We start from the raw sequence: 20,893 nt of genomic DNA on the forward strand, positions 1-20,893 counted from the left end.
ATTTTAGGGTACATACATATTGCCCGAAAATCGACAGTGTGACTTCCAAATACCTCGTTATAGCGATAAAACATCATATGCAATTATTACATAAAGATCTTCTGTACGTAGGCATGTTTCATTTGTTTCATGATTAGTATGCTTGATTAGTTTGCTTGATTTGGCTATTGTATCATCGGTCCCCACCTTACGAATTTTATACATGAATCGAAAAAAATTTCACTCAAGGAAAGTACTGAAAAAAATAATAGGTGCCAATATATAGCCTGATTCAAGCCCTACACTTCACAATAAAAATGATTGCTGGTTTGTTCGTGTTGAAGGTTACAAAGAAAAATGTATATGTCGATCTAAATTTACTTTACACCCCCCAAAACAAAAAACATCTGTGAGAGACCCCATAGCTCGCGCACGTCGAATTTTTGTGTATGTGAGGAAAGATTTTGCCAGCATGCATTTGTAGACAAGTTCACGGAGTATAATCATGGAATTATCATAGAGAATTTTCAAAGTATTTGCGGTCCCAGTGATCCATCGGTACCACATCTCCCCTACATAAACATCAACAATTGTACCCAACTAACCATTGTATGTCTGCGTTGTCGGTAACTTGTAACGAGCATTTATATGATCGACGGCTCTTTTTAGTCTCGACTCCTATTAAGTTTGTGTAATGTTCCAACTAAACTGTTCCAATCACGCAATTGGAGTGATTTATGGTTTTATCAGCTCTTCACGCACCTATATAACAAATCAGGCCCCGGGACATTGCAATACTCTAGCAACATGCGTCGCAAAGAAGCAGGTTGAGCTTTCTTGTCACAGCCACGAATATAGACCTTGCCTTTTATCGATCGAGAGTTGACAGCACGACCGATACTTTCTCATAACGGGTAACATTTTAATCAATCCCTCAACTTCTTAGGCACCGAATCTAATTAAATTAGGCAGAATCGATCCGGTTTTGGGTATGCCGGGACGTCAATTCCCTCACGGGAAGACGCATTTACATTCTGGTGGTCATGCTGTGAGTACTCTACGCGCGGATTTAAAACTAAGACGGGGACTTCTGAAGCTAGATGGTTAGATCGTGTAATCCAATACATACGAACCACTATTCCTCATCTGTTGCTGTGTCATACAAAATCGAGTGGTGTGAAGCGAAAGAATTGAATACTTATGGATACCAGCGTACGGACAACTAGATAATTATAGTTGTCTAAATAAAGGTAATTAGAGTGGAACGCTATCTAATTCTGATCTAAATTGTGAAATATTTCTTTGCTATAATAGTTATTCTAATCTAATCTGTGAAATATTTCTATGCTCTTACTTTAATTCTAATCTAATTCCTAGTTTACCTGAAAATGCTACGGTAGAACTGCATAATGCGAAACGAGACAAGCTTGCTGTGCAGACATTTGCCATTCTCTTGCTTATAAGAATGAACTCTAAATGTAGTGCGAACTGAACTTGATACAATTTAAGTTCTCAGTAAGGATTCAGTAAGTCTAATTCTAATTTAATTTGGAAAAAAACTATATAGCTAAATTTCTAATTTAATTTGGATAAACTTAATGTCAACTGTTGCTGGGTGCTATTATACACATACACATACCTATTTTCAAAAGCAGTGCATCCAATTATGTTTTCAGGTATAGCAAAAGTACCATACTGTCATATAAAGCAACGCGGTATTCATATTGCGCTAAGTTAAGGTTGTCATAATTGCTAGATGTAGCGCGATCATTACGCTTTAATTGCACGTTTGATGTCTGGTTTGTAACATAACGTCTCCGAATCTCGACTAAATATGAGGTTTGAATGATAGCACCGTCTCGTTATCGGTAGTGAGTGACGCGAAAGTGTGGGTTTCAAGCTCTGAAATGCTGTCCTAGTTTCTACTTGAATGCTCTTTGTGCGGTTTGTGAGTTTAGTCTGGTTGAAGATAGAAATTCCTGAAAGCTAGCCCTGTTCCCAATCAGCGGACGCGCTTGGCTGCGAAGCTAATTGTAGCCGTAATATATGTTATGATATATGAACCTTGCTGTAAATACATGATTTCTATATTTTGGCCAACTAACATCAGATCGCATGCTACGTATTAATTTCAGAACAGTCTATTTGTACAACTTTGCAAATGCTAACATTGTCTGGTTTTCGTCTCCTCTCATTCTGTTTATGGCGTGATGTACATACCATATTCACTGTTGAAAAATGGTTGTAGACCAGTCCTGTTGTAGACATTGAGAATATAAACGTAATGCCTACGCGTGAGGGTGAATTTCAACCATAAATTACGCCAAGGATCTTCATCAGCTCTTTGTAATCATCTTTCAGAACTATGGCAGTAAACGTTCCCGGTTTGATATCTATTATTGTGTTCTACTTGTTGATTGTTGCGATCGGAATATGGGCCGCTTGGCGGAAACGTAAGAAAGGCGCTGGCAGCAACAGCGAAACGATCATGGTAGCTGGAAGGGATATTGGTCTCTTTGTGGGGTGCTTCACGATGACAGGTATGGCTCCGGTGTGTTTTATGGTAGGGTTACCATATTTTGGAATCGGGAAGGGAGGACAATTTTACAAAATCAGTAAAGTTAGTTGATTGGGTTGACTAAATATGAAGGTCATCACTTTCGTTCGATACCCGATTTACACACTTTTTACTTAAAGTTAGTGGCGCTGACCAAAGCAGAGGTCGTCGCTTTCGATCGAACCACGAATTTGCCATTTATGCCCATTTTCACTCGAATCTATCATATATCCATTATCTTAGCTGTAGGCCTACAAGTTGTAAATGAGGATGAATTGGCAAAAAGGACGACATTTAGGCGTCACCGGAAGAAATTTTCAAAAACCTGAAAAGGAGGACAAATCCCCCAAAGGAGGGCGTATGTAACCCTATTTTACGGAAATGTACAACATATGCCTGAGCATAAATTAGAGCGTTATGAGCGTATTGTTTTGCTAGGTGAATGCCCAATTGCCCAAGTTCTATCAAGACCATAATAAACTTGAAGAACTCCTTGAAGGTACTTCAATATACAATTGAATAGTATATTCCTAAGTAACCCGAAATTTTCGACTGTCACTAGTCAGATATACTATTCAATTGTAAAATTAACTTGGCTGATAGCCATATGGATTAATTCAGCATTCAAAGTCAATATAATCTCATTCATCACCAAGGGTTAGAACACACGTTTAACCAATATCCTGTGTCCCAACAAAACAAAACTGATTACGTGAACATTGAGATCGGAATTGCAGTCGCCAAATTTCCTTAATTGGTATAATTGTATTGGTACTAAACTTTCTTCATATCAGTGGATAGCGTGACAGAAATTGATCACTGTGTTCGTTCGATATTGGAATTTGCAATTGAAATTAGATTGGTCTCTGTATGAAGCTGGTCCCGCACAGTGACGATATACAATAATTTGCGTATGCAGTATTTCCTGTGATATATTGGCAGCTACATGGGTTGGTGGAGGTTATATCAACGGTACTGCTGAATCCGTCTATACCGAGGGTTACGGACTGGTATGGACACAGGCTCCGTGGGGATACGCATGCAGTTTGGTGCTAGGAGGTTTGTTTTTTGCAAAACCCATGCGAGAGAAAGTACGTATGAAATACTGTCAATTTTATAAAAATGCGGCTACCCCATTTTTCTTTTGATCAGGGTTACGTAACGATGCTTGATCCACTGCAAAGAAAATTAGGTAGGCGAATGGGAGGCGTTCTTTTCCTGCCAGCACTGATGGGGGAATTGTTTTGGTCAGCGGCTATACTCTCGGCGTTAGGTATGTGATTCATATCTGCGGTATAGAATGACATTTAAATGATTGCGATAGGAGCGATACGCAAATCTATTTTGTTGCCAGTTATAGATATCCTGCGGCTACCGCTAGCCCGTTGTACTTACGTTATCAGCGTCTTTTTGATATAAAAGGACTACTGACATGAATATCATGAATACCAAAACAAAAGGCTGATTTTGTCCGAAAGCGAAATAATTCAAACAACCTACTCGACAAAACTCACGATTTGTCGAGACGTAATTAGTTACATATGTTATTATACCATCGCTGACGATTCGTGCAATCTAGGCCAAATCGCCTGTATTCCTTGTAACGAAGAATTTATCGGATATTGAAACATTATATCGATTTGACTCACCTGTATCGTGGATTTCAGGGAGCACCGACCGATTGAATTTCACTTCTAATGTCATGACGAAATTCGTATTTATAGTATTATGCGAAGTCGCTGATCTAATAACAGCTTCTAATACCGTTAAAATGCCTCCGCGGTTAGCTTGTAACCAGCACCCCGTGTCAATGTACGCATTGGTGCCTTCACTACGACACCTGTTATGGGTGAACCAAGATGAATTGATAACAAACTGACATTCAAGCAATGAGATGGAAGTGGCATGTCTCGGTACACGAAATCGACATGCCAGATTCCTACGTCCTATTCAGTCCGTAGAATCTGCTTGCATTTGTTTTGACGTCTGTGGGATTGCCAGAGAAACATTGTGCCACATCGGAGGTCTGTCGTACTTTGATAGACCAGAGCGTTGGGTTCTCATGAAAAAACAATAACAACATCCACACCTCGGCAGTAGCCAACCTGGAATCTGCATAACTAACTACACTTGTTTCCGATTCCTTCCTTGTGGCCCGGTATCATCACTAAAGGCACGTTGCGTTGTTAGATAGCTCTAGATAAGCAGTGCTTAGCCTTTACTGACCTGGCGAACCCTTACGCTAATCTGCAACCCTTCGGTCAATCCCAAATTTTCACTGAGTCAGAAAAACAGCAAACTATCAAATTACTATGGCATTTTTTTTTACCTATACAACGGAAGATTATGAATTAAAAAATCCAAAATTTTGACATTTTTTGACCTTTAAAAAACTTAATTTCGGCCAAATTTTGACCTAGCATATGCAAATTAGGTGTTTTCCCACATAATGTCAGAATTGTACTACTTATTTTCATTTCTGGTTCGAACTATCTGTCCTTACGAAGTAGTTCGGCCTGAAAAAACTTTTTTGACTAAAAAACTGACCAATTTTTTCATGAAAAAACCTGATTTTAACGAAATCTGGCCCTATGAAGAGTTCCAGTAGTTACATCATGTATTATGGTAGAAATAATTAAAATCTGTTGCAGTACAACGAAAGAAACTTTCCTACATTCTCGGGTAGAAAGTGTCTGTCCCTACTAAGTAGCTTGCCAAGAATGGAGAAAGTACGTTTAACAGTAGCAGTTGTTGGCTGACGACACTGAAGTTGTACGTGCGAGTGGGTCCCGCACGTACACTGTTGGTGACACACCGTGTTGCTTCATCATGACAATGGTGTCTACATCACAATTTTTCATAATGCGCTTCTTGATGTAAGAACCATGCAATGCCCACGCAGTCTTGCTTCAGTTAGGATTTTGCGGTTTTAAATGTTTACAACGGTAGGCCTGTGAAGTAGGCTACAAGCTTTAAAATGTCAAAATGATAAGTTTCCCGACCATGCAAAATCTACGATACAAACGAAATGCAGGTTGTAAAAAAAATTGACTTTGTTTACAATTTTGACATTTTTTGACCTAACGCTACAATTTTAACCTAATTTTGAATTTTTTTGACATGCCAAAAAAAATTGCCCTACACATTCATCATCTACTACCGTTACTATGGAATGATCGTGCACAAAATGAACTGTGCAGTGTTCATCAACAACAGTGTTGAAAGAGCAAAACCATTATCACATGATTTTCACACAAAACACAAAGATTATAATGAATTGAGTATTGAGTACGAATCAGTTTGACTGCTGTATTAGTCTGATCTGATGTTTCTTGACTTCCGCCGAACACCTGCCGTTGGCTCAGCCCCGGTTAAGAACCCGTTAGGAAGCGCTGCTCTAGATTGCGGCTGCAATACAAATGTAGCAGTTATGAGTGAATTCAATATTTTCAAATCCTGGTACAAACCACTGCATCAATTTTCAGGCAGCACACTGTACGTAATCTTGGGCCTAGACAACCGAGCGTCGGTCATAGTCTCCGCTGTCATCGCCTTATTGTACACCATAGTCGGCGGACTCTATTCAGTCGCTTACACGGATGTTATTCAACTGTTTTGCATATTTATTGGATTGGTAAGTAAAAACGTACCCTACGTAGACACAGTGACGACGTGCTTAAACTTTCACCGAATACTCGAGTTGGTTTTGCCTGAAATACTTACTGAGGTGGTTATTTTATTAGACTAATTCAACCCTGTACGACGAAAAAGTACTTACGTTTTACGCTTTACGCATAACGCACGGTGAAAAGCTCACCCTTGACTCATCCACTCAAGATTGATGCGGAACGATCAAAGGCCATTAATTCTGCAATTGGCAAACCTTTGTTGAATAATCCCGCTTGTGCTGAAAATTGTCGAGACGACAGATTTCGTGTCGATGGTACGAGCCATTCACACTTTCATTTGTGTGCCTTACAGTAGAATTTTATCACAATACAACAGCCAAGGCTGTGCCAACAGAAAGAGTTCATGTACCATCTAAAAATAGTAAATTGAACGCTCTCGAATATAGATAACTAACCTACGGATTTTGACAAAATTTTGACTTATTTTGACATGTCAAAAAAATCTCCCTACCCTTAGTCATTACTCATTTTGATTTGGTCAGACCGAAGAATCTCAAAAATGGCAATCCCCGAATGACTGCTAAAATCATGCGACCCATCGACCATAAATCTACTTCTATACTATATTTGAGTACTTTTCGGGTCTTCTATTTCCACTCTATATAGTTTTGATATGTCTTTGAAATCGCAATTTCTACTTGCAATTGGGCTGAGATTTACAGCGTTACTTCTACTTGAATAGCAAGCAACGCTGACAAATATGGTCACCTCTGCTATTCATTTTGTGCATTGTGCAATTGTGGATATTCTCATGCCGCGCTATATTTTTACTTTCCATGTGTCAATACTTGCACTCTTAGTTGAAAGAGTGTGTATTCACACCCACAAGGTGGTACTAGGACTCGGACGCATTTTATTTTTGTCCTTGATGTTTTTTCGAGATATACACCGACTCCTGATATGACATAGACTCAGAGGTGGTCAGTCAGTACTTCTACTTTTTTAAAGTACTCAAGTAGTTTTCTTTTACTTGGGTACTTACCCAAGTAGATCTAATTCCCCACTACTTCTACTTCGTAATATTTTGTGATCTACCTACTTACTTCTCGCTATTTTCAGTTTGTCGAGTAGAAGTAGTACAATCCTCAAATCAGAAAGATAGCCTGAGAAATTTCGGGACGGTTTTCACGGAATATCAACATTTAATTTTCATAAAAGTTGAGTTCTAAATAGTTTCAGTTCTTTTGTCTAGAGTACATACATGTTGAAGTATAAAAGCAAGTGTAGTAATACCTCTATTTTCCGAAAATATAGCTACACAATATCGCGTTTTACGATCAGCCATATTCTTTATTAACGTTTACTAATCGCGCAAAGTGTTAACACCGTATCCGACAACAATTCTCCGTATTACTCTTCGACCAAACTACGGGCCTTATAATAAGGGGGAGGGTACCAGTGTAAACAGGGGATTAGTATCGCATTCCCATATCAATGCTGTCAATATGTTCATTCGTAATCCATTTGTGCTGCCTAGTTTGTCCAGCACCATTCGGATTAAGAGATTGTGTTTGATTTATACCGCGAGGTTCTGTTTTCGTCTAGCAGGCCTACTGCATTTTAGGTATGATGTACTAGTAACTTCTGAAGTTCATGCGATTTTTGCATAGCAGCGACTAATTCATTGCATCGTTCTCAGTGGATTAGTGTTCCATTCGCGTTGACCGAACCTGCGGTGTCCAGCATTACTGAGACCGCTCAAGACGGATGGCTTGGAACTTGGGACACGGAGAGTACTGGCGTATGGATCGACTCAGCGCTGTTGCTGGTATGATGCTATTCTCGTCACCCGATTCATTTTCATCACATCGTCGTACCTATATAATATCCACGCATCCAGAAGCAATTCTACTTTCCCGGATTACTCAAGTGGGTTTTCCCGACTTTCACTATATACCTAGGACTCGAGTCGCAATTCTTCATTGACTTGACTGAACTCGAGTCATTTTCTTGAAATTGGAAAATGCACGACCTAGTCATATGACTCGAGACATTCTATATGACTTGAGTCAAGTCTGATGTATCAGGATCACCGAAGATTTTCAAAAAAGCGAGTTGAACCTGACTTGAACTCGATACTAAACAGTGAAATCTATTACTTGGATTCGGACTGGAGTCTCAAAAATATGACTCGGCTTGAACCTGTGCTCCCTGACTTGGGACTCAGTGGTGAATTGCAAATGACTCGACTTGACTCGAGTCAAAACTCTAAAAGTAAGATTGACTTGTGAGCAATGTTCCCTCTAAGCTGCGCACGTGCGCAAATGCGCAGTGCTGAAACGGTCTCTGCGCACAGAAAATCTCCGCTGCGCACAAAAAATCCGAAGTGATGACCTTCTTTTTTAGTCGTCACGCACTGTTTACTAAGGGTCTGCGCAGCAAGTTGGTGATCGTGCGCAGACTCGTCAAAAATTAGAGGGAGCATTGCTTGTGAGTTGTGTTGTGACACGGAACCTTATGACTTGGAGTGAACCCTGGAGTGAATTACAAATATGTAGTGTCTTTGTCGGTGTACTTATCAGATGCATTGAACGTCATAAAGATTGTGAAGAGAGTGCAAGATTAGTCTGAGATTTAAAAATGAAAACTTGGTGTCGCCTTTGCCTCCATCGACCGCACCAATGCCTACAAGTGATATGTCGGAAATAGCGGTATCATATTGCGTCAGTGCATGTGAAATATGATTTACTCTAATTTATTAAGATGTTTGGAGGTATTCCTTGGCAAGTATACTTTCAACGAGTTTTGTCATCGGACTCTGCAAAGCACGCACAGCTTCTCTCCTACATCGCAGCGGTGGGATGTATCGTAATGGCTATTCCGTCTGTCATAGTGGGGGCCATCGGCTACTCAACAGGTAGAATATCTATTAGAAACTAGAATATACTACACTCTTCCGAATCAGTGTAGAATTACTGAATTCGAAAAAAGTTGGAAATTGAAACCAAGTTCAGTTCATATCAAACCAGAGTTGATTATATCATAAGCACTGGAATGGCAAATGCCTGTGCTGCGCCAAGCTTGACTCGTGTCGCACGAATCAGTTCCGCAGCATTTTCTGGGAAACCAGGAATCATATTAGAATTAAAATTAGAGCATAGAAACATATGAGAGATTAAATTAGAACTCAATTACCGGCAGTTCGGTTTGGTGAGTCTAATGAGACGACTAAAGTTATCTAAAATCCCAAATCTGCTTTAAGCTGCATGCATGGCTGTCTAAGTGTCTACTGTTTATGTCTTATTTGTTCAATCACCGGTTTACCGGAAACATGTAACAGATATAGGATCTGAGAACTGGCCGTGGTAAATAGATTGCAAAGTGTATCCTATATATCAGTGGTCGGGAACCATGGCTCTTTTGGGTATAAGATATGGCTCTTTGACAAATTTTCAATTTCGCACCCAATTTATCACTATTGCAGCAACTTGTTAGTAAATTTTCATGACTGCCCGGATATTTATTCTCGTGGCAGCTAAAACATGTCTTCGAGAGGTCAAAACAGTGGGGTAACCAGGGTTAGGGGTTCGTATACCCCCGTATTAAAATCCTCAAATTCAAGTTGCTGTCACGGCGGAATTCGATACCCGCCTCCGCGTCGAAATCTTGGATTGCACGATACCTTGATTGATACCTAGACATGGCGACGCTTGTAGGACAATGCAGTTATCAAATACACATTGTCTTCCTGATCGAAGCCGATAAATATACTTCCTTGGAAGTGACATTACTAATTACTTATTCAAATTAAAAACAACGCCATAGCTATCCAAATTCTTGATTGGTAACGTAAGTAGCTTTCTTTTTTCGACTCATCGCCCCCTTTTCAAGCTCAACGCCGATCATCGCCCCCCAGATTTTGTGAACCGAAAAATTGGTATACAATCTGTAATCATCGGCGGGTTGACTGAAAAAAAAGGTCAACTTTTTGGGCTCGATGTCGTATTTTACACTTTTGCAACTAAATTTCCGTGGGTTGACTAAAAAAAAGGTCATTTCTCCAACTTGACTCCTATATTGCCGTTTTAGCGCGTCATCGCCCCCCTATCGCTGCCAAATCGCCCCCTGGGGGCGATATCGCCCACGTTGGAAACCGCTGTTCTAGATTCTAGAACCTCCGTAAAATGTAGGTGTGTAGCGTTATGTTACGCCGAATACTTTAGAATTAGATCAATATCTATATTTTCGGAATCAGCGCGACAATTTCATTTGAATAATATCAGTGATGATAAATTCCAAGGTATTTACGATGAGTTGCGCTACCACAGGTGAGGCTTGGCCCGTCTGTGCCTCATCTGTTCCTTAACTCTCCTTTCGCGCTTTATTTTCGAACAATAAATATTAACATTCCGTGATTTTGGGAATAAAAATGTAGAAAATCAAATCATTCATAAATATAGATAAAAAATACCATTAACCATTGAAGGTTTCGCAATTCCTCTGACTCATCCCTGACGACATATGAGGCACTGCCTCACTTGCCTCCCCTAACCCCCGCCACTGACATATCACACCCTGCAGTGGGTATGTACTGTTGTAGTGACCATGATTGGCTCCACCTACGCATGTGGGCCGAAAAATATGGCGAACACTACGAATCCCATATATTATTGCTACCAAAACGTCACGAATTCTCAATTGTGACGTGACAGTTGATTGACATGTATGGCTTTTTGGTAGTTACAATTGCAAATATTGGGTCGATGTGGCTCTTCGGTCGAAAAAGGCTCCCTACCACTGCTATATATAGTAGCCGAGAGCTACGAAAAACACAAATGCACACGATAATGACAACAGTGCCTTGATGGTCTGACTGTGCACTTGTGCAGTGTGCAAGTGCACTGTGCATCGCCGTTAATGAACTTTAGCCTGTATGCCTAGTAAATATTTGTGATGATTAGGGCAAGTTTTTGCAACTTTTGCAACTTTTTTTACAGCTTCCGAGAGCTTCCTAGATACTCAGAATCTATGTAGGCCTACAGTGATGTTTTGAGCTTATTGGAGGCATTTTATAGTGCAACTTTTCACTCTTTTTCATACCAATTTTTACTGCAATTTTTATCAAATAGTGCGTCAAAATGTAAAGGAGTGATTTGAAAACATGCTCTAAATTATTTCTAGTATGGTTCTATACTCTTTAATTTGCATAATAAAGAGCTATATGATGGGTTAGCTGCATCTCACTGTGTTATCTATGACACAATGGCTTGCAAGCAAGAAGTTCAACTACCCCTGCCAAAGCGCGACCGTGTCCGAACGATATGTAAATAGATCGCTTTAGTAATTCTGCCGTTTCAATTTGAGATAGTCTCCCATTTCACGGACGCCCAGGCGAGACCGCCGATAATTACATTTTCACTGGATCACCTTATTCATGCTATTGATTTTGTTAGTCGCCAAGAATGATTTTCCTGCAACACGTTGGGTCAAGTTTGCAGACCTAGGGGGTTTGGGGTGAGTTATTTGACTTGTTTTAGGGGGAGGGGTTATCGATATGTTGTTTGGCTTTTTTGGGGAAAATTATTCCTGCATTGCGTAATTTTCTTGCTGTGTACCGGGAAAAATTATAATTTTTCGCTGTTGCGCCAGAATGTCCGTGAAATGGCAAAGTAACAAATTTGACAGCTCTGTAGGAACTAGGTTGTACAGCAGAACCTTTCGAGTATCTCACATCCTACTAATTCAACAAAAATCATGAATGCAACTTTTTTACTGCAACTTTTTTCAAAATTAAATGTAACTTTCTCCCGATTTTAGTGCAACAAAAACTTGCCCTAATAATGACAACAGTGCTTTGATGATATGACTGTGCACTTGTGCAGTGTGCAAGTGCACTGTGCATGGCCGTTAATATACTTTAGCCTGCAGACCTAGTAAATATTTGTGATGAGCCTAGTGTCGTGTCGATCCACCGGTTCGTGTCAACTTTCCCTTCGTGTAGGCCTGCGCCAAATAGATTACAGTTTTATGTCTCAATTCCAGAATGCAATAAGGCGACCGCTTGTCCAATGATTAGAGAAGCTAAACATGACTTATAAATTTGGGACCTATCTTTCTGCATCGAGTCGCATTTAAGGCATGGGCAACGCAAAATCGAATACCTGAGTGATTTTGAATTGAGTATTAGTCTCGGCCTGGAGTCTAATTGAATGTTCAAGTATTATGACATCGCTGCGGAATGAATGGCGCGGACAGTTAAAATATATACCCTTTATACAACCACAATCCAAATCTACATCACATTCATGATGATTTGGTATTTTTCGACCTTACCTATTTCATTGTAGGCCTACTTAGCTATTACATTGTAACGAATTTGCAATGCTTATGATCACGACTTCACAGTTCACATATTTGTAGGCTTGGTAATTCGTGCAAACTTGAGCGGAACGAAAGTGTCAGAATTAAGCTGCGTCGACTGTACTAGAAAATGCGAACCTCGTGTCAATTCAGACTGGAATCAGACGCTGTACTACAACGGCAATGGGTCAAGTCCTGAAGAGATGGGGGAGCAAAGGATGATATTACCAATCGTGCTGCAGTATCTCACGCCTACGGCGGTCTCCTTCATAGGTCTTGGCGCGGTTTCAGCGGCTGTGATGTCGTCTGCAGACTCCAGCATTCTGTCTGCATCCAGCTTGTTTACCCGGAACGTATACAAATTGGCAGTACGGCAGGAGGTAATAATACATAGATGTACAATACAAAGTGCATGTAAAGTATAGTCCAGGGCTCTTCAACCGGGTGTATCGTACACCGTGGGGTGTACCATAATTTTTAAAGGGTGTACCAGTCGCATGGGGTGTACTGGGCTGGGATGTATCATATCCGCATTACAAAGGACCGATGACTAGCTATCACAATAACAGGGATATCTATGGGATATCCCTGCACAATAGATTGGAAAGTGTATGCTTCGGAACAGGTTGACCAGACGTGCTATATCGCAGTGCTCTTCAACCGGGGTTTTTGTACACCCTAGGGTGTACCAGAATTTTCAAAGGGTGTACCACTCGGATGAGGTGTACAGGGGTGTACCACATCGGAATTACAATGAGCCGATGGCTAGCTATCACAAAGGCAGGTTTATGCGTCAGTACAGGTTGACGCACTGGTGAATTAGCAATATGGCAGTGCTCTTCAACCGGGTGTTTCATACACCCCACGCTGTACCATAATTTGCAAAGGGTGTACCACTCGGATTGGGTCTACAGCGGTGTACCAGATCCACATTATGATGAACCGATGATACGATGACTATAACTATCACAATGAATAAGTCAGTTTATGCTTCAAAACAGATTGACTGGATGTGTAATATCATACAATGTGATGTTTAAGGATGGTGTGAACCTGTGAAAGGTTCAGGTTCGTGTGAACGTGAACCTTTTGGAAAGGTTCTGTGTGAACGCGAACGTGAACCTCATGACGTCACGTGACGTCATATTGCTAATTCCAACCCTATCTTTCAATGAAGTGATAGCCTATATTAATGCACACTGTACAGTTGTACAGGATACCTAGCGACGACTCGGGTCACATAATGCAACAACGCTGATGCGTTTTAAACGTCGCTAAATGTATCAACTGAGGCAATCAAAGTATATAATACTCCCACAAAATCAATATCTTCCGTCGCTTCGCCAACAATTTCGACAAGGACTTATCAGGGAATATACACTTACCCCTTAACGGTCTAGGCCAGACCGGACAATGTATTCGGCGTCTGGGTATTGCTACATTGATATTGAGCAGAGTGTATAATGGGTTTCTCTACTTGCTACCGATATCACCCCATTAAGAAGTTATACAGCAGTAGTCAACCCCTCAATCGCACGGATTTGGTTTTAATGATGTAGTAAAGATATTGAGTCATGATTGACCCCGTACGCCTTCTCGAATTTTTACATCAGAAAACGATATCAATCTTATTGATTGGTTTAATAAGCATCATTCGCTGACTAAGTATTTCGCTTGTGATGTTTTGTGATTGCGAGTCAAGCTCACAGCAGAGAGTCACTAAATATTCACAAACGGAAAGCTGGATATTTCGAGCAAACTTTTGTAACAAAGCAAGAAAAACTTTTGAGATTGTCAAGGTGCATGCTCGTTGCTCGTTTAGTGTTGATTTTTAATGCTGCCAGCGCCATGCATAGAGTGGCCCGCAGTTGAAATGCAATAAATTTGAACCAAAGATGTTATAATGTTATAATTGTAATATATGAAAAAGGTTCACAGTGCAGAACCTACCAAGGTTCTGTTGTGAACGCGAACCTCGAAATTTCCGAGGTTCACACACAGAACGCGAACGTGAACCTCAAGTTCACACCATCCCTAGTGATGTTATAAGCAAATGTTTCTAATCATTTAACCTTTGGTAATGGACTAATTACTTCCTTTTCGAGTAGAGTAGGGTGGAGTTAGCATGTGTTCAGCTTGCGATATCTGTCTGATGATTCTCGAGGAAACCACCGCTACAGCTCGGACATTTTGAATTGGTGCTTCCTGCGGCCAGCTTATGAATAGTGCAGAATAGATGCTTGCGCAGCCAGGGGGTCGGGTTGGCAAACCACTGCGTTGGATGGTGATCCAGTAACCTCGAGCCCTGATTCGTATTTAGCATTTCCTATACGCTGCAGCCTTGCTCAAATGTTCATGTTCATCCTTATTTCGGCTAGGTCAGGGGTGCTCCACCTGCGGACGTACGGCCTCATTCAGCCGTAATTTTGCGACCTTCTACACATATTTAAATTAGCCTGTGTTGGTGGCCGTCATTATGCAACCAATTGTTGCTGGTTCGAGTCTCGGCTCTGCCATGTTTCTATGTGTCGGAGGTTTATCTAGGCTCCTCGTCGCCGAGCCACCTGTTAACGTAGCGTCTTGAAAAGCCTAGAAGAAGGGTGAGCCGAGCTCCAAAGTCAGCAGCAGAGTCCTGAAAGTGGGCGCACGTTAGCGAGAGAGAATGAAGAATGGAAGTGCGCGTGCAAGCGAAAGTCGTCCTCATTACCCAAAGCAAAGACATTAAACTTTAAGAAATGCATTGTCGATTATTTACGGTGAGCACAACTATAATAAATAAACAAAGAATCGGTCACCGTAAATACTATTTTATTCAAATCCAAATTTCTCGACGGCAATAACTTCGCTTCCACTGGTTGGAATTGAACCAAATTTGGTGAGCATCGTTTCTATAGACAGCCTAATACTTTCATGGGGTAAACAGAAAATTTTCAAATTTTTTATTACTTATTTTTATATAATAAATATAAACTTTCTTCTCCTGTAGCAAAGCGGTTACTTGCTGGAATCGAACCAAATTTTGTGTGTAGGCTTAAATTAGTTAACCTAACAATTTTATCAAGTAGCCAGTACGATTTGAAAAAAAAGTCATTTTTGAATAGCCCTATTGAGCACTCCTGGATTTAGCCTAATACGGAATCGGGGTATTATGTGGTCAGGGGGGTGGATGTTTTGAGTAAATGTTAAAAGGGTGTACCACTACGAAAAAGGTTGAAGAGCACTGGTATAGTCAATAGTCGTATATTTGTAATACAAATACAAATGTCGCTTGCATGTAACTAATAATGAATTCCTGTCAAAGTTAATTTTGTTTGAATATTTTACAGATGTGCCCAAAGTACAAGTAATGACTTTAATTTTACTCAATTACAAGTAGAAGTAGTGGTTTCAAAGACATGTCAAACAGATTTAAAGTGTATTTGGTCGATGGGTCGCATACTTTCGGCAGTTGATCGCGGATGGCTGCCTTGGAAATTGCAGGATGTATCTTGACGACTAACGTAAAATGACTGATGACCATAGGTGTTCAGTAGGTTTTTTATCGGATTCCGGTGATTCATTAATTGAATTGTTAGGTTGCCTAAAAAAGCCGCACACCAAATTTGGCTCTATTCCAACCAGTTGAAGCCGACGCAGAACCAATTAAAATTTTTAATAAACATTTTTTTTTAATTTCAAATTTCACTGCGAACCCCATGAAATTATTGAGTTGTCTAAAAATAACCATGCGAAGCAAATTTGACGCAATTTCAATCCGTAGAAGCGAAGTTATGCGTTTTTTCACGCACCGTCAAAGCTATCTTTGCAAATCCACAACTTTCGACTGCGATAACTTCACGTCTACCTATTGGATGTGAGCAAAAATTGTCATGCATCGTTCTTTTAGGCAACTCAGTGGTTCATGTGGTTGACAGTTACCATTTGAAATTTTTGAATGATGTATTCATAAATCTCAATTGGATCTGCGTCAGCTTCCACTGGTTGGAATTGGGCCAAATTTGGTGTGCAGAGTTTTTTAGGCAACCTAACAAATTAATCTGTGAATCCCGAAAAAAAGTTATTTTTGAACAACCCTAGTGTTCAACTTTGACGTACTTATAATTCTAGTTCAAGTAGATTTTATCTATTTGCAAAATTTCATAAAGTGGTTATGTTTTAGACTACTTGTATACCTCTATTTGACAGTTTTCAGTTTTTTGAGCATTATAATGCCAAGAATACTTACTATTTTAAATACTTTTAAATCGCTACTTCTACTTCTACTTGAGTACCGACGATGACTAATTTAACCATATCTGCTGATGAAGCTACAAATAGGTGCAATATTAGAAAATATATTCCGGTATCGTGATACACTGATACAGGGTCTTTAATGGCTCTGTAACAATTCCGTTCATACATGTAATGCTAGTATAACCCAAAACTGATCTCCACTTCAAAAGAACATACAGTGTCAGAAGTCCGAAAAAATAGACGTACTTGGTTACTGATCACATCTTATAAATCATCCCCATCCCTATACCTGCGTTAGAGTATCTGATTATATGTGTGATATTTTCAGGCATCTGAAAAAGAACTGCTTTGGGTGATGCGTGGTGCAATCGTCATCATGACTGTTCTCGCAACCATCTTGGCTCTCAGCATTCAGTCGGTTTACGAGCTCTGGTATCTTTCGTCGGATTTCGTGTTCGTCATACTTTTTCCACAGGTGAAAAATGGACTATTAAGGCTATGTAGGCCTACAAGCATGCAAACAGATCGCAACACCACTTACCAACTCAATTGAAAAATATGTTGCTGACAGTTTTATGTCACTGCTTTCGCCACCTAACCATGAGTGGCTTCAACTTTTAATGTACTATGAAAATATCCGCCCGTCGTAGAAACGTTTTGGAAAGCGGGTGAATCTGGTAGAATCATGTTGATTTCAAGAGGCACAAGCCGAGTCATTGTGCTAAATCTGCAGATTAGGGCTTTTATTAACGGATTCGCTATACCGGTAGTCCAAATCTGTTGATTACTATCGAAAATCCTACTTTTTGGACAGAGGATCATATGCTTCCTATAGTTGCTGGATTGATCAATCCACGGATTGGCCGTACATTCAGGATACTGGGCTTTTTGGCCTAGCTAGATTGACCACTAAAACAAGTCAGTGGACTCTAGGGAATCCACAGATTCAAGTTGGAGAATCCTTGGTTTGGTGTGACAAGATCTTGATGTACCCTTGTATTATCATACTGGTGCACCCCCGGAGGTTTATCTGGGCTCCTCATCGCCGACCTCACTACTACGGTAGTGCATTGAAAAGCCCAGACTGAAAGTGAGCCGTCCTATAAGTCGGCAGCACAGACCACGATGGGGACGCATGGAATCGAGAGGCAATGAAGATGACTGAGAGAGAGTATGAGAAAGACGTTCCCAACAAGAAAAAAAAAAGCAAAGACCAATGAACGTTATGAAATTCATGTCGTGGAGCACAAGGCCTAGAAAGGCGATAAGCTCCACTGTGTTGAGCCAATTAATACAATACAATACCCATTGCCTATCTTGGTGCACCTTCTGGAACCCTAGCGTGCATCGTACACATCGGACGGTAGTATATTTGCAATGCGCCATATAAATAAAGGCTATTACGATGGTCATCGAGTAAGCTGTTGTCATGATGGAGTAGTCTGGTGCATAAATGCAGTGTCACTGCAAAGCTGTGTACCGTGTAGGCTATTGTACAATATACCTGATCTATACTTTCTCTTTCAGCTACTATGCGTGATACACACGGATCCAAACACGTACGGTTCTTTATGCGCCTTCATCATCGGACTCATACTACGCCTCGGAGGAGGCGAGCCTGCATTCAACCTAGACCCCTTCATAAATTACCCAGGCGGTAAAAACTTTCCATACAAAACCTTCGCCATGATCATATCTCTCATCACAATACTGGTAGTATCGTACGGAGTCAAATACCTCTTCGTGAGTAAGATACTGCCCGAGAATTTCGACATATTCGACTGCAATCTAGCGCACGGCGGCCGCACTATAGACCAGTACCTGGACGGCGATGATGGAGAACCGTCACGCCCGACTACCTCGAAACTTGCGAGATCCACCAGCAGCGCTGCGGAATTACGCGCTAGATATCACAAGGAAGGCGGTGACTTTGCGACCGGCCAGCAAACCACTTCGTTTCATGCTGATGCGGCACCCCCGCCTTATGATGAAGGCGTGTCTAATGTAGGCTTTGAGGGCGACGGGGCGGATATGGCGAAATCCGAACTTTAAGCTGTGACCTAAGACTAGGGCTGGGGACAATGATTCGAGTGTTCGAATACGAATCGAGTGCTAATTCTAATGATTCCTGACGGGTGGTGAGAGACGATTTTTACAGGTACTAACATTACACGCTCCTTACCACTAAGAATTAATTTATCAACAAGAAATATAGTTTCAATACTATATTTTCCCCCGTAGAAACTTCGATTGATAGCATCGCACCATTCGAAAAATGTAGCATTAATGGGGCTACCATACGTCCACTTTTGAGAGGATTTGTCCTCATTTTTCAATAAATTGCGAGAGTCCTCGGAGGAAGCATAAATGTCCTCTTTTTTGAGAATTTGTCCTCTTTTTCTATAGAAAGGATAAAAATGTGACCAAAAACGCGACCTCGACTCAGCGAACGTCAGAGTTTCGTAAAAGATTGGATAAATCGGGAGTCGTTTTTTTTGTAGTCAACACAGTACTATCGGGTGAAAAAATTTCAAAATCACAAGTTTTCTTGTTCAGTGCTGGAGCTTTCAGAACTTTTGAAAAGTGTCCTCTTTTAGGATCTCAAAATATGGTAACCCGAGCATTAATCGACACGAGCAAGTGGAATGTCATATCTGTGATGCCGTGATCATCCCACGGCATTATCACAGAGTGCAATAAATAGGTAGAGTCGAAAAAGTACCGAATTATTTTCAATGTGATGTGAAACTTGCACTATATTCTTTGTTGTTGCATAAAGGGGGAATATTTGACCTTTATGATGTTATGACGTCATAATGAGTACTACTCGAAGCCTCATATTCGATTCAGAACTAAATCACTCAGGCACTCGATTTTGCATAGCCGCACCTACGACTGCGGAATGGAGGTTAATTTTTTTGACACGCGAACCGCCAATCGTTAGTATCTATTAGACAGGGGCTTCCTAAACTTGTTTTCAGAGGTCTACTTCGGCTATTTCGGAGTAATCAAGCACGTTTTGCATACTCCCGCTACTTACTCGAGTGTTTACGTTTTTAGACTGTTTCTCGTCTACTTAGAAATTTTCCGTCTACAGGCAAATCTACGTCCTGAATCAGATATATCTATGTATAGATATCCCTAACTACAATACGTACTTTGTTTACGTAATGACATGAAAATCGCTACTACTTCTTGGGTAAGAACGATGACTAATTTGACAACCTCTGCTGACTGTTGACATGACTATCCCAGAACCCTTACTGCCGTTGTTGCCCAAGTATCCCTAACCAAGTATTAATTAATTCGACTTTTGTTACCTATTCAATGGTAGGCTACTATATCAGCAATATGATGATTGCTACGTGCAGACGTGGGTCTAACTTTTTAGCCGATGATTTTCAACTGCAGAGACATAAAATGATTTGGGAAATAATAGCGAGGCGCTACATTACTATCATTTGTAACTTAGAGGTTATCAAAGTAGTCCACTTCGGTAGGCCTACTCAAGTATAAATAGAATTATGCGAACACTAGAAGTAGTTCATTACTGACCACCTCTTACAAGAACTATACTTACTTTTCGAAATCCGTAACTAGAACTATAGCACTACTCAGATGACCGTTAGTTAGGTGACCACCAACTAACTATAAATTGTTAGTATATACAAGTCTGACGGCAGAGTAAATACTAATACATATAATTTTTTGGGTGATGATGACGGTATTTTTCTTTCGTGCGAAATTTTTTCAGGTTTTTTTCAAGGCTACATTGTACGAACTATCCACGTGGGTGTATATACCAACCAGCAAGTCATGTCTGCCTATTATACACGACGCCGTATACATACGTATCCTCTATTTTATGCTTTCTGCCAATATTCTCTCTCAATGTATATCTTAATGAGGCTATTATACAGCAATGAATTACAAATTCAATACCTACGCGATTCCCAGTTTAGGAAGCTGTGATTTAGCGAAAGTGATAGCTAGATGGTATATATTGTCGCTGTTTTATTTGCATCGCATTTGACTGCACCTCCTACCTGATACTTATCAATGTTTCTGTTATGCACTGTTCGCATATTGACTCTAATAGTTTAATAGCATATCAATTGTGAAAAGTCTATTGATT

At 40.4% G+C, this 20,893-nt stretch overlaps 1 protein-coding gene across 1 annotated transcript; it reads left to right on the forward strand.

The window, feature by feature from the left end:
• Positions 1–611: 611 nt before the first annotated feature.
• Positions 612–20,882, forward strand: LOC145443804 (high affinity choline transporter 1-like). Its single transcript, XM_080321770.1, has 10 exons — positions 612–1,229; positions 2,341–2,519; positions 3,479–3,627; positions 3,689–3,809; positions 6,022–6,170; positions 7,865–7,993; positions 8,929–9,082; positions 12,679–12,905; positions 17,087–17,233; positions 18,286–20,882. The coding sequence occupies exons 2-10, from the start codon at positions 2,345–2,347 to the stop codon at positions 18,808–18,810; spliced, it is 1,776 nt and encodes a 591-aa protein (XP_080177896.1). The 5' UTR covers positions 612–1,229; positions 2,341–2,344; the 3' UTR covers positions 18,811–20,882.
• Positions 20,883–20,893: the final 11 nt, after the last annotated feature.

The sequence above is a fragment of the Botryllus schlosseri genome, chromosome 7 (genome assembly GCF_051294905.1).
Source record: "Botryllus schlosseri isolate E-star chromosome 7, Bs_hap1, whole genome shotgun sequence".
In the NCBI taxonomy this organism is placed as follows: domain Eukaryota; kingdom Metazoa; phylum Chordata; class Ascidiacea; order Stolidobranchia; family Styelidae; genus Botryllus; species Botryllus schlosseri.